General features: G+C 46.7%; 1 protein-coding gene and 1 long non-coding RNA gene across 7 annotated transcripts in view; both read left to right on the top strand.

The window, feature by feature from the left end:
- LOC311122335 (exocyst complex component 6-like) overlaps nt 1–13,516 on the top strand; it is a gene marked incomplete at its 3' end in the record, with an annotated part of 53,066 nt that extends 39,550 nt beyond the window's left edge. Inside the window, exons 5-7 of the mRNA XM_084196710.1 lie at nt 5,438–5,483; nt 12,824–13,028; nt 13,373–13,516. Of these exons, the coding sequence (XP_084052836.1) occupies nt 5,438–5,483; nt 12,824–13,028; nt 13,373–13,516 (395 nt within the window). The remainder of the gene's footprint in view (nt 1–5,437; nt 5,484–12,823; nt 13,029–13,372) is intronic.
- LOC311122336 lies at nt 9,289–12,160 on the top strand. Of its 6 annotated transcripts, none has more exons than XR_014612412.1 (4): nt 9,289–9,964; nt 10,000–10,713; nt 10,784–12,069; nt 12,140–12,160. It is a non-coding gene; the product is annotated as an uncharacterized lncRNA (long non-coding RNA). The 6 variants fall into 6 exon arrangements; XR_014612413.1 differs by having other exon boundaries at nt 9,289–10,135; nt 10,311–10,713; XR_014612414.1 differs by having other exon boundaries at nt 9,289–10,431; nt 10,465–10,713.
- Nucleotides 13,517–14,033: the final 517 nt, after the last annotated feature.

Raw genomic sequence — 14,033 nt, 5'->3', positions numbered from 1 at the left:
GTGGAGAGAATACAGCTGTGTATACCTGGTGAGATATATATATATATATACCATAACATCTAATAACATGGCTACCACTGTGGAGAGAATACAGCTGTGTATACCTGGTGAGATATATATATATACCATAACATCTAATAACATGGCTACCACTGTGGAGAGAATACAGCTGTGTATACCTGGTGAGATATATATATATATACCATAACATCTAATAACATAGCTACCACTGTGGAGAGAATACAGCTGTGTATACCTGGTGAGATATATATATATATATATATATATATACCATAACATCTAATAACATAGCTACCACTGTGGAGAGAATACAGCTGTGTATACCTGGTGAGATATATATATATATACCATAACATCTAATAACATGGCTACCACTGTGGAGAGAATACAGCTGTGTATACCTGGTGAGATATATATATATATATATACCATAACATCTAATAACATGACTACAACTGTGGAGAGAATACAGCTGTGTATACCTGGTGAGATATATATATATAAATATACCATAACATCTAATAACATGACTACCACTGTGGAGAGAATACAGCTGTGTATACCTGGTGAGATATATATATATATACCATAACATCTAATAACATGGCTACCACTGTGGAGAGAATACAGCTGTGTATACCTGGTGAGATATATATATATATACCATAACATCTAATAACATGACTACCACTGTGGAAAGAATACAGCTGTGTATACCTGGTGAGATATATATATACCATAACATCTAATAACATGGCTACCACTGTGGAGAGAATACAGCTGTGTATACCTGGTGATATATAATATATATATATACACTGCTCAAAAAAATAAAGGGAACACTTAAACAACACAATGTAACTCCAAGTCAATCACACTTCTGTGAAATCAAACCGTCCACTTAGGAAGCAACACTGATTGACAATACATTTCACATGCTGTTGTGCAAATGGAATAGAAAACAGGTGGAAATTATAGGCAATTAGCAAGACACCCCCAATAAAGGACTGGTTTTGCAGGTGGTGACCACAGACCACTTCTCAGTTCCTATGCTTCCTGGCTGATGTTTTGGTCACTTTTGAATGCTGGCGGTGCTTTCACTCTAGTGGTAGCATGAGACGGAGTCTACAACCCACACAAGTGGCTCAAGTAGTGCAGCTCATCCAGGATGGCACATCAATGTGAGCTGTGGCAAGAAGGTTTGCTGTGTCTGTCAGCGTAGTGTCCAGAGCATGGAGGCGCTACCAGGAGACAGGCCAGTACATCAGGAGACGTGGAGGAGGCCGTAGGAGGGCAACAACCCAGCAGCAGGACCGCTACCTCCGCCTTTGTGCAAGGAGGAGCAGGAGGAGCACTGCCAGAGCCCTGCAAAATGACCTCCAGCAGGCCACAAATGTGCATGTGTCTGCTCAAACAGTCAGAAACAGACTCCATGAGGGTGGTATGAGGGCCCGACGTCCACAGGTGGGGGTTGTGCTTACAGCCCAACACCGTGCAGGACATTTGGCATTTGCCAGAGAACACCAAGATTGGCAAATTCACCACTGGCGCCCTATGCTCTTCACAGATGAAAGCAGGTTCACACTGAGCACATGTGACAGAGTCTGGAGACGCCGTGGAGAACGTTCTGCTGCCTGCAACATCCTCCAGCATGACCAGTTTGGCGGTGGGTCAGTCATGGTGTGGGGTGGCATTTCTTTGGGGGGCCGCACAGCCCTCCATGTGCTCGCCAGAGGTAGCCTGACTGCCATTAGGTACCGAGATGAGATCCTCAGACCCCTTGTGAGACCATATGCTGGTGCGGTTGGCCCTGGGTTCCTCCTAATGCAAGACAATGCTAGTCCTCATGTGGCTGGAGTGTGTCAGCAGTTCCTGCAAGAGGAAGGCATTGATGCTATGGACTGGCCCGCCCGTTCCCCAGACCTGAATCCAATTGAGCACATAAGCACAATAAGATTATTTCATTCATTCAGATCTACATTTAGATTACATTTACGTCATTTAGCAGACGCTCTTATCCAGAGCGACTTACAAATAGGTGCATTCACCTTATAGCCAGTGGGATAACCACTTTACAATGTTTGTGGGGTTTCAAATGTCTCCGGAAGGTGGTGAGTGACTCCGCTGTCCTGGCGTCGTGAGGGAGCTTGTTCCACCATTGGGGTGCCAGAGCAGCGAACAGTTTTGACTGGGCTGAGTGGGACCTATGCTTCCGCAGAGGAAGGGGAGCCAGCAGGCCAGAGGTGGATGAACGCAATGCCCTCGTTTGGGTGTAGGGACTGATCAGAGCCTGAAGGTACGGAGGTGCCGTTCCCCTCACTGCTCCATAGGCAAGCACCATGGTCTTGTAACGGATGCGAGCTTCAACTGGAAGCCAGTGGATGTAGGATGTGTTGTTTAAGTGTTCCCTTTATTTTTTTGAGCAGTGTATTTAACATAACATCTAATAACATGGCTACCACTGTGGAGAGAATACAGCTGTGTATACTGTGTAATACATGATGTATAACATACCATAACATATGAACGTGTTCAATATGCAACACATTGTTCGCACACTGGGTGAGACACAATGACATGCTGCATCAGCAACATGTTGACTATCTCACACACATGCAGACCGATGCATGTAGCCTACAATTATTTGATATGTCCGTCTAAAATAACAGGAAGCTCTCATCACCGCATCGATCAACAAAGTTTTTGTTCCAGAAAGAGTCATGTTTAACTTGACTTTATATAGTTGTGTGTTCTAAAAGCTACATCTGCCCTCTCTTCTTTCTGTTCTAAAAGCTACCTCTCCTCTCTTCTTTCTGTTCTAAAAGCTACCTCTCCCCTCTCTTCTTTCTGTTCTAAAAGCTACCTCTCCCCTCTCTTCTTTCTGTTCTAAAAGCTACCTCTCCCCTCTCTTCTTTCTGTTCTAAAAGCTACCTCTCCCCCCCTCTTCTTTCTGTTCTAAAAGCTACCTCTCCCCTCTCTTCTTTCTGTTCTAAAAGCTACCTCTCCCCTCTCTTCTTTCTGTTCTAAAAGCTACCTCTCCCCTCTCTTCTTTCTGTTCTAAAAGCTACCTCTCCCCTCTCTTCTTTCTGTTCTAAAAGCTACCTCTGCCCTCTTCTTTCTGTTCTAAAAGCTACCTCTCCCCTCTCTTCTTTCTGTTCTAAAAGCTACCTCTCCCCTCTCTTCTTTCTGTTCTAAAAGCTACCTCTCCCCTCTCTTCTTTCTGTTCTAAAAGCTACCTCTCCCCTCTCTTCTTTCTGTTCTAAAAGCTACCTCTCCCCTCTTCTTTCTGTTCTAAAAGCTACCTCTCCCCTCTCTTTTTTCTGTTCTAAAAGCTACCTCTCCCCTCTCTTTTTTCTGTTCTAAAAGCTACCTCTCCCCTCTCTTCTTTCTGTTCTAAAAGCTACCTCTCCCCTCTTCTTTCTGTTCTAAAAGCTACCTCTTCCCTCTCTTCTTTCTGTTCTAAAAGCTACCTCTCCCCTCTTCTTTCTGTTTAAAAGCTACCTCTCCCCTCTCTTCTTTCTGTTCTAAAAGCTACCTCTCCCCTCTTCTTTCTGTTCTAAAAGCTACCTCTGCCCTCTCTTCTTTCTGTTCTAAAAGCTACCTCTCCCCCTCTCTTCTTTCTGTTCTAAAAGCTACCTCTCCCCTCTTCTTTCTGTTCTAAAAGCTACCTCTGTCCCCTCTTCTTTCTGTTCTAAAAGCTACCTCTCCCCTCTCTTCTTTCTGTTCTAAAAGCTACCTCTCCCCTCTTCTTTCTGTTCTAAAAGCTACCTCTCCCCTCTCTTCTTTCTGTTCTAAAAGCTACCTCTCCCCTCTCTTCTTTCTGTTCTAAAAGCTACCTCTCCCCTCTTCTTTCTGTTCTAAAAGCTACCTCTCCCCTCTTCTTTCTGTTCTAAAAGCTACCTCTCCCCTCTCTTCTTTCTGTTCTAAAAGCTACCTCTCCCCTCTTCTTTCTGTTCTAAAAGCTACCTCTCCCCTCTCTTCTTTCTGTTCTAAAAGCTACCTCTCCTCTCTCTTCTTTCTGTTCTAAAAGCTACCTCTCCCCCTCTTCTTTCTGTTCTAAAAGCTACCTCTCCCCTCTCTTCTTTCTGTTCTAAAAGCTACCTCTCCCCTCTCTTCTTTCTGTTCTAAAAGCTACCTCTCCCCTCTCTTCTTTCTGTTCTAAAAGCTACCTCTCCCCCTCTTCTTTCTGTTCTAAAAGCTACCTCTCCCCCTCTCTTCTTTCTGTTCTAAAAGCTACCTCTCCCCTCTCTTCTTTCTGTTCTAAAAGCTACCTCTCCCCTCTCTTCTTTCTGTTCTAAAAGCTACCTCTCCCCTCTCTTCTTTCTGTTCTAAAAGCTACCTCTGCCCTCTTCTTTCTGTTCTAAAAGCTACCTCTCCCCTCTTCTTTCTGTTCTAAAAGCTACCTCTCCCCTCTTCTTTCTGTTTTAAAAGCTACTTCTCCCCTCTCTTCTTTCTGTTCTAAAAGCTACCTCTCCCCTCTCTTCTTTCTGTTCTAAAAGCTACCTCTGCCCTCTTCTTTCTGTTCTAAAAGCTACCTCTCCCCTCTTCTTTCTGTTCTAAAAGCTACCTCTCCCCTCTTCTTTCTGTTTTAAAAGCTACTTCTCCCCTCTCTTCTTTCTGTTCTAAAAGCTACCTCTCCCCTCTCTTCTTTCTGTTCTAAAAGCTACCTCTCCCCTCTTCTTTCTGTTTTAAAAGCTACTTCTCCCCTCTCTTCTTTCTGTTCTAAAAGCTACCTCTCTCCTCTCTTCTTTCTGTTCTAAAAGCTACCTCTCCCCTCTCTTCTTTCTGTTCTAAAAGCTACCTCTCCCCCTCTTCTTTCTGTTCTAAAAGCTACCTCTCCCCTCTCTTCTTTCTGTTCTAAAAGCTACCTCTCCCCCTCTCTTCTTTCTGTTCTAAAAGCTACCTCTGCCCTCTTCTTTCTGTTCTAAAAGCTACCTCTCCCCTCTCTTCTTTCTGTTCTAAAAGCTACCTCTCCCCTCTTCTTTCTGTTCTAAAAGCTACCTCTCCCCTCTCTTCTTTCTGTTCTAAAAGCTACCTCTCCCCTCTTCTTTCTGTTCTAAAAGCTACCTCTCCCCTCTCTTCTTTCTGTTCTAAAAGCTACCTCTCCCCTCTCTTCTTTCTGTTCTAAAAGCTACCTCTCCCCTCTCTTCTTTCTGTTCTAAAAGCTACCTCTCCCCCTCTCTTCTTTCTGTTCTAAAAGCTACCTCTCCCCTCTCTTCTTTCTGTTCTAAAAGCTACCTCTCCCCTCTTCTAAAAGCTACCTCTCCTTTCTTCTTTATGTTCTAAAAGCTACCTCTCCTTTCTTCTTTATGTTCTAAAAGCTACCTCTCCTTTCTTCTTTATGTTCTAAAAGCTACCTCTCCCCTCTTCTTCTGTTCTAAAAGCTAACTCTCCTCTCTTATTTCTTCCTTTGCAGTCCTAGAAATGTACAGTAAATTGAAGGAGCAGCTTGAATCTAAAAGGTAACTGCACTTCCTTACTCTCCTCACTATGTTCATTGTTGTCATCAATGTTACTCCACCGCAATATATTAACAATAAAGTCACTCTCTCTAGATAACATGGTGCTTTAGACAGTAACACCCTAACTCTTTCATAGAAACCCACTCTGGCTCAGTATAGCTCATAAACAAAAGGCAAGCTATCTTGACATATTTCACAGAATTATGAACAATTCACAGAAATCTGATTTGAAACTATTTCCGTGGAACCAAGCAGAGGGGAAGGGAAGCTCACGCTGAACCGGACAGTAATGACCCTTCCTTGTCACTTATTGTCTGTTTAATCAGTCATAACACATCATAGGGAGAGGTCACCATTCAAACGCAGGACAGTTGACCGATTGTGTAACCTTCTTCACAGCACAGCGGTCTCCTAGACAACACTGCTGTCACAGGCGCCGGCCAGAGAGTTGGAAAGAGACACCCTCGCTTTGCCATCGATCGCTTCTATGACAGCATGGGCAGCGCCATTGAGGGAATTCTCCATTTTAAACTAGTCCACCATTTCTTCTTCTTCTATACGTTTATTGACGGTTGGTAGACAAACTGAAAAGTGGTAGGCCTATACCGCCCCCTGCAGTACTGGAGTGTGTAGTCTGACCAGACATAATGCCCCCTGCAGTACTGGAGTGTGTAGTCTGACCAGACATAATGCCCCCTGCAGTACTGGAGTGTGTAGTCTGACCAGACATAATGCCCCCTGCAGTACTGGAGTGTGTAGTCTGACCAGACATAATGCCCCCTGCAGTACTGGAGTGTGTAGTCTGACCAGACATAATGCCCCCTGCAGTACTGGAGTGTGTAGTCTGACCAGACATAATGCCCCCTGCAGTACTGGAGTGGGTAGTCTGACCAGACATAATGCCCCCTGCAGTACTGGAGTGTGTAGTCTGGCCAGACATAATGCCCCCTGCAGTACTGGAGTGTGTAGTCTGACCAGACATAATGCCCCCTGCAGTACTGGAGTGTGTAGTCTGACCAGACATAATGCCCCCTGCAGTACTGGAGTGTGTAGTCTGACCAGACATAATGCCCCCTGCAGTACTGGAGTGTGTAGTCTGACCAGACATAATGCCCCCTGCAGTACTGGAGTGTGTAGTCTGACCAGACATAATGCCCCCTGCAGTACTGGAGTGTGTAGTCTGACCAGACATAATGCCACCTGCAGTACTGGAGTGTGTAGTCTGACCAGACATAATGCCCCCTGCAGTACTGGAGTGTGTAGTCTGACCAGACATAATGCCCCCTGCAGTACTGGAGTGTGTAGTCTGACCAGACATAATGCCCCCTGCAGTACTGGAGTGTGTAGTCTGACCAGACATAATGCCCCCTGCAGTACTGGAGTGTGTAGTCTGACCAGACATAATGCCCCCTGCAGTACTGGAGTGTGTAGTCTGACCAGACATAATGCCCCCTGCAGTACTGGAGTGTGTAGTCTGACCAGACATAATGCCCCCTGCAGTACTGGAGTGGGTAGTCTGGCCAGACATAATGCCCCCTGCAGTACTGGAGTGTGTAGTCTGACCAGACATAATGCCCCCTGCAGTACTGGAGTGTGTAGTCTGACCAGACATAATGCCCCCTGCAGTACTGGAGTGTGTAGTCTGACCAGACATAATGCCCCCTGCAGTACTGGAGTGTGTAGTCTGACCAGACATAATGCCCCCTGCAGTACTGGAGTGGGTAGTCTGACCAGACATAATGCCCCCTGCAGTACTGGAGTGTGTAGTCTGGCCAGACATAATGCCCCCTGCAGTACTGGAGTGTGTAGTCTGGCCAGACATAATGCCCCCTGCAGTACTGGAGTGTGTAGTCTGACCAGACATAATGCCCCCTGCAGTACTGGAGTGTGTAGTCTGACCAGACATAATGCCCCCTGCAGTACTGGAGTGCTGGAGCGTTTTCTCAGGAGTACAGTTCACTGACTGGCCCCTCTGTGATCCCTCCGTAACCATAGCAAATCACACCCAGTTAACTACTGTAAGAATACTTCATCCTTCAGCGGTGCTCCCCGTGCTGAAACAGGCTTTGTGGCAGGCGTTCTCTATCTGACTCTATGGCAGGCGTTCTCTATCTGACTCTATGGCAGGCGTTCTCTCTCTGACTCTATGGCTCGGTGCTCCCCGTGCTGAAACAGGCTTGTGGCAGGCGTTCTCTCTCTGACTCTATGGCAGGCGTTCTCTATCTGACTCTATGGCAGGCGTTCTCTCTCTGACTATGGCTCGGTGCTCCCCGTGCTGAAACAGGCTTGTGGCAGGCGTTCTCTATCTAACTCTATGGCGGCGTTCTCTATCTAACTCTATGTCTCGGTCCCAATGAAGTCAATTATACCAGTGTTTCTCTGTGGGTCTCCTGTCAGCACTAATGACCAGCCTGGGACAAACTGGGCCAAACATACACACACTGAACAAACACCTACACACACACACACACACACACGGTGGTCCTCTGTAGCTCAACTGGTAGAGCACGGCGCTTGTAACGCCAAGGTAGTGGGTTCGTTCCCCGGGACCACCCATACACAAAAATGTATGCACGCATGACTGTAAGTCGCTTTGGATAAAAGCGTCTGCTAAATGGCATATTATTATTATTATTATTATTATTATTATTATTATTATTATTATTATTATTATTATATTATTATTATTATTATTATATTATTATTATATTATTATTATTATTATTATTACACACACACACACACACACACACACACACACACACTGGGCAGGACACACACACACACACACACACACTGGGCAGGACACACACACACACACACACACACACACACACACACACACACTGGATGAACACACACACTTGACTAGCATGCACACACGGTTCCCTTTTAAAAATGCTGTTGGGGTGACTGGTTTGGTCAAAATAGCCCTCATACTGTTTAGGACAGTGGTTCCCATCTAGGGGTACTTGGCCTATCCACATGGGGTGTTTGAGAAGACCCATGAGACCATAGACTTACAGGTAAACTGCAGGAGGGGGTACTTCAGGGGTCATCCAGGCAGAGCTACATTCAGTTGGTGGGACAGTAAATGATAAAGGTTGGGAACCGCTGGGTTATGTGTGATGTCATCAGTGGGTTAGGACATGGTGTTATTATGTGTGATGTCATCAGTGGGTTAGGACATGGTGTTATTATGTGTGATGTCATCAGTGGGTTAGGACATGGTGTTATTATGTGTGATGTCATCAGTGGGTTAGGACATGGTGTTATTATGTGTGATGTCATCAGTGGGTTAGGACATGGTGTTGTGTGATGTCATCAGTGGGTTAGGACATGGTGTTATTATGTGTGATGTCATCAGTGGGTTAGGACATGGTGTTATTGTGTGATGTCATCAGTGGGTTAGGACATGGTGTTATTATGTGTGATGTCATCAGTGGGTTAGGACATGGTGTTATTATGTGTGATGTCATCAGTGGGTTAGGACATGGTGTTATTATGTGTGATGTCATCAGTGGGTTAGGACATGGTGTTATTATGTGTGATGTCATCAGTGGGTTAGGACATGGTGTTATTATGTGTGATGTCATCAGTGGGTTAGGACATGGTGTTATTGTGTGATGTCATCAGTGGGTTAGGACATGGTGTTATTATGTGTGATGTCATCAGTGGGTTAGGACATGGTGTTATTATGTGTGATGTCATCAGTGGGTTAGGACATGGTGTTATTATGTGTGATGTCATCAGTGGGTTAGGACATGGTGTTATTATGTGTGATGTCATCAGTGGGTTAGGACATGGTGTTATTATGTGTGATGTCATCAGTGGGTTAGGACATGGTGTTATTATGTGTGATGTCATCAGTGGGTTAGGACATGGTGTTATTATGTGTGATGTCATCAGTGGGTTAGGACATGGTGACCTGTCATGCCACTCACAGTAAACACCACCCAGCCCTTTCACACAAACAATCCTTTACTCTGCAACACTGATAAAAGACAATCTACTGTGTGGCGCCACAACCAGTATATTTCAACTAGTACACGTTTCCCTCTTTCAAGCTTATTTACCGATACAGTATTCATTCGTCCTCCGATATCTAATCATCCTTAACGAATACAGGATTGAGTGTTTTCAGTAATAAAAACCTCGATCAACAGAGTGAATGGAAACCATTTGTACAGTAACAGTATGAAAGCCAACCAGACTAGAGAGAGGTGTCTGTCTTTCAGATACTCCAGACTAGAGAGAGGTGTCTGTCTTCCAGGTACTCCAGACTAGAGAGAGGTGTCTGTCTTCCAGGTACTCCAGACTAGAGAGAGGTGTCTGTCTTCCAGGTACTCCAGACTAGAGAGAGGTGTCTGTCTTCCAGGTACTCCAGACTAGAGAGAGGTGTCTGTCTTCCAGGTACTCCAGACTAGAGAGAGGTGTCTGTCTTCCAGGTACTCCAGACTAGAGAGGTGTCTGTCTTCCAGGTACTCCAGACTAGAGAGAGGTGTCTGTCTTCCAGGTACTCCAGACTAGAGAGGTGTCTGTCTTCCAGGTACTCCAGACTAGAGAGAGGTGTCTGTCTTCCAGGTACTCCAGACTAGAGAGAGGTGTCTGTCTTCCAGGTACTCCAGACTAGAGAGGTGTCTGTCTTCCAGGTACTCCAGACTAGAGAGAGGTGTCTGTCTTCCAGGTACTCCAGACTAGAGAGAGGTGTCTGTCTTCCAGGTACTCCAGACTAGAGAGAGGTGTCTGTCTTTCAGGTACTCCAGACTAGAGAGAGGTGTCTGTCTTCCAGGTACTCCAGACTAGAGAGAGGTGTCTGTCTTCCAGGTACTCCAGACTAGAGAGGTGTCTGTCTTCCAGGTACTCCAGACTAGAGAGAGGTGTCTGTCTTTCAGGTACTCCAGACTAGAGAGAGGTGTCTGTCTTCCAGGTACTCCAGACTAGAGAGGTGTCTGTCTTCCAGGTACTCCAGACTAGAGAGAGGTGTCTGTCTTCCAGGTACTCCAGACTAGAGAGAGGTGTCGTGTCTTCCAGGTACTCCAGACTAGAGAGAGGTGTCTGTCTTCCAGGTACTCCAGACTAGAGAGAGGTGTCTGTCTTCCAGGTACTCCAGACTAGAGAGAGGTGTCTGTCTTCCAGGTACTCCAGACTAGAGAGAGGTGTCGTGTCTTCCAGGTACTCCAGACTAGAGAGAGGTGTCTGTCTTCCAGGTACTCCAGACTAGAGAGAGGTGCCTGTCTTCCAGGTACTCCAGACTAGAGAGTGGTGTCTGTCTTTCAGGTACTCCAGACTAGAGAGAGGTGTCTGTCTTCCAGGTACTCCAGACTAGAGAGGTGTCTGTCTTCCAGGTACTCCAGACTAGAGAGAGGTGTCTGTCTTCCAGGTACTCCAGACTAGAGAGAGGTGTCTGTCTTCCAGGTACTCCAGACTAGAGAGAGGTGTCTGTCTTCCAGGTACTCCAGACTAGAGAGAGGTGTCTGTCTTCCAGGTACTCCAGACTAGAGAGAGGTGTCTGTCTTCCAGGTACTCCAGACTAGAGAGAGGTGTCTGTCTTTCAGATACTCCAGACTAGAGAGAGGTGTCTGTCTTCCAGGTACTCCAGACTAGAGAGAGGTGTCTGTCTTCCAGGTACTCCAGACTAGAGAGAGGTGTCTGTCTTCCAGGTACTCCAGACTAGAGAGGTGTCTGTCTTCCAGGTACTCCAGACTAGAGAGAGGTGTCTGTCTTCCAGGTACTCCAGACTAGAGAGGTGTCTGTCTTCCAGGTACTCCAGACTAGAGAGAGGTGTCTGTCTTCCAGGTACTCCAGACTAGAGAGGTGTCTGTCTTCCAGGTACTCCAGACTAGAGAGGTGTCTGTCTTCCAGGTACTCCAGACTAGAGAGGTGTCTGTCTTCCGGGTACTCCAGACTAGAGAGGTGTCTGTCTTCCAGGTACTCCAGACTAGAGAGGTGTCTGTCTTCCAGGTACTCCAGACTAGAGAGAGGTGTCTGTCTTCCAGGTACTCCAGACTAGAGAGAGGTGTCTGTCTTCCAGGTACTCCAGACTAGAGAGAGGTGTCTGTCTTCCAGGTACTCCAGACTAGAGAGAGGTGTCTGTCTTCCAGGTACTCCAGACTAGAGAGAGGTGTCTGTCTTCCAGGTACTCCAGACTAGAGAGAGGTGTCTGTCTTCCAGGTACTCCAGACTAGAGAGAGGTGTCTGTCTTCCAGGTACTCCAGACTAGAGAGGTGTCTGTCTTCCAGGTACTCCAGACTAGAGAGAGGTGTCTGTCTTCCAGGTACTCCAGACTAGAGAGAGGTGTCTGTCTTCCAGGTACTCCAGACTAGAGAGAGGTGTCTGTCTTCCAGGTACTCCAGACTAGAGAGAGGTGTCTGTCTTCCAGGTACTCCAGACTAGAGAGGTGTCTGTCTTCCAGGTACTCCAGACTAGAGAGAGGTGTCTGTCTTCCAGGTACTCCAGACTAGAGAGGTGTCTGTCTTCCAGGTACTCCAGACTAGAGAGAGGTGTCTGTCTTCCAGGTACTCCAGACTAGAGAGGTGTCTGTCTTCCAGGTACTCCAGACTAGAGAGAGGTGTCTGTCTTCCAGGTACTCCAGACGAGAGAGAGGTGTCTGTCTTCCAGGTACTCCAGACTAGAGAGAGGTGTCTGTCTTCCAGGTACTCCAGACTAGAGAGGTGTCTGTCTTCCAGGTACTCCAGACTAGAGAGGTGTCTGTCTTCCAGGTACTCCAGACTAGAGAGAGGTGTCTGTCTTCCAGGTACTCCAGACTAGAGAGGTGTCTGTCTTCCAGGTACTCCAGACTAGAGAGAGGTGTCTGTCTTCCAGGTACTCCAGACTAGAGAGGTGTCTGTCTTCCAGGTACTCCAGACTAGAGAGAGGTGTCTGTCTTCCAGGTACTCCAGACTAGAGAGGTGTCTGTCTTCCAGGTACTCCAGACTAGAGAGAGGTGTCTGTCTTCCAGGTACTCCAGACTAGAGAGGTGTCTGTCTTCCAGGTACTCCAGACTAGAGAGAGGTGTCTGTCTTCCAGGTACTCCAGACTAGAGAGAGGTGTCTGTCTTCCAGGTACTCCAGACTAGAGAGAGGTGTCTGTCTTCCAGGTACTCCAGACTAGAGAGGTGTCTGTCTTCCAGGTACTCCAGACTAGAGAGAGGTGTCTGTCTTCCAGGTACTCCAGACTAGAGAGAGGTGTCTGTCTTCCAGGTACTCCAGACTAGAGAGAGGTGTCTGTCTTCCAGGTACTCCAGACTAGAGAGAGGTGTCTGTCTTCCAGGTACTCCAGACTAGAGAGAGGTGTCTGTCTTCCAGGTACTCCAGACTAGAGAGGTGTCTGTCTTCCAGGTACTATGCTGCGTTGAAGACCATGGAGCAGCTGGAGAAGGTCTCCATCCCCCGGGTCGGCCGGTACCGCTTCTGTCAGATCATGGCCGAGAACCTGCCCAAGCTCAGAGAGGACATTAAGGACATCTCCATGTCCGACCTCAAGGACTTCCTGGAGAGCATCAGGAAACACTCGGACAGGATCGGAGAGACCGCCATGAAACAGGTATGAGACTGTTGTTATTGTATAGAAACAGGCAGCAATGAGACGGGTATGAGACGGGTATAAGACAGGTATGAGACGGGTATGAGACGGAGGGAGGGAGGGAGGGGTGCTCTTAGTGTGATGTGTTGATATGAACTGCTTACTGTGCTCTTTTATTTTTTTATTCTGGGGGGGTGGGTGGGGGGGGAGCTTCCCCTGGAGCTTCCCCTGGAGCTTTGTAGCACTAAGATCATCATAAATCTATTGGAGAAAATGGACCAAAGATGTCTGATCTTGTGCTAGGAAGCTTTGGAAGCGTCCTGTGAGCAGGAGAGAGGTGTGACTGTGTTGTGCTCACCACCCAGGTACAGCAGCACAGGACGTTTAACAGTGTGGTTCAGAAGCAGGACAGTGGGATGGGCTTCACCAAGCCAGGCTCCTCCCTGAACGGCCAGACGCCAACGCAGAACAACGGCCTCGCCGCGGAGGACGACCAATCAGAGGAGGAGGTGAGAGAGGACTCTTCACAAAGGAACTTTTCCTACTCTTTGGTCATTTATTAAAACAACACGTACATTGACGTTATCCACACTTTAATGTGAACGCACCCTGTAAATGATTTGGAAGAAGAGCCAAAGTGATCATGAAACTCTTGAAATGAGTGAATGACACAGAGTCCTGACTGGTTCACTAACGTAACATGGTTTAACCTCCTGATTCCTGACTGTGGTTCACTAACGTAACGTGGTTTAACCTCCTGATTCCTGACTGGTTCACTAACGTAACATGGTTTAACCTCCTGATTCCTGACTGTGATTCACTAACATAACGTGGTTTAACCTCCTGATTCCTGACTGTGATTCACTAACGTAACGTGGTTTAACCTCCTGATTCCTGACTGTGATTCACTAACATAACGTGGTTTAACCTCCTGATTCCTGACTGTGATTCACTAACATAACGTGGTTTAACCTCCTGATTCCTGACTGGTTCACTAACATAACGTGGTTTAACCTCCTGATTCCT

This window comes from Coregonus lavaretus (genome assembly GCF_964263955.1).
Source record: "Coregonus lavaretus genome assembly, contig: HAP1_SCAFFOLD_3598, whole genome shotgun sequence".
Taxonomy (NCBI): domain Eukaryota; kingdom Metazoa; phylum Chordata; class Actinopteri; order Salmoniformes; family Salmonidae; genus Coregonus; species Coregonus lavaretus.
This window is presented reverse-complemented; position numbering and strand designations above follow the sequence as displayed.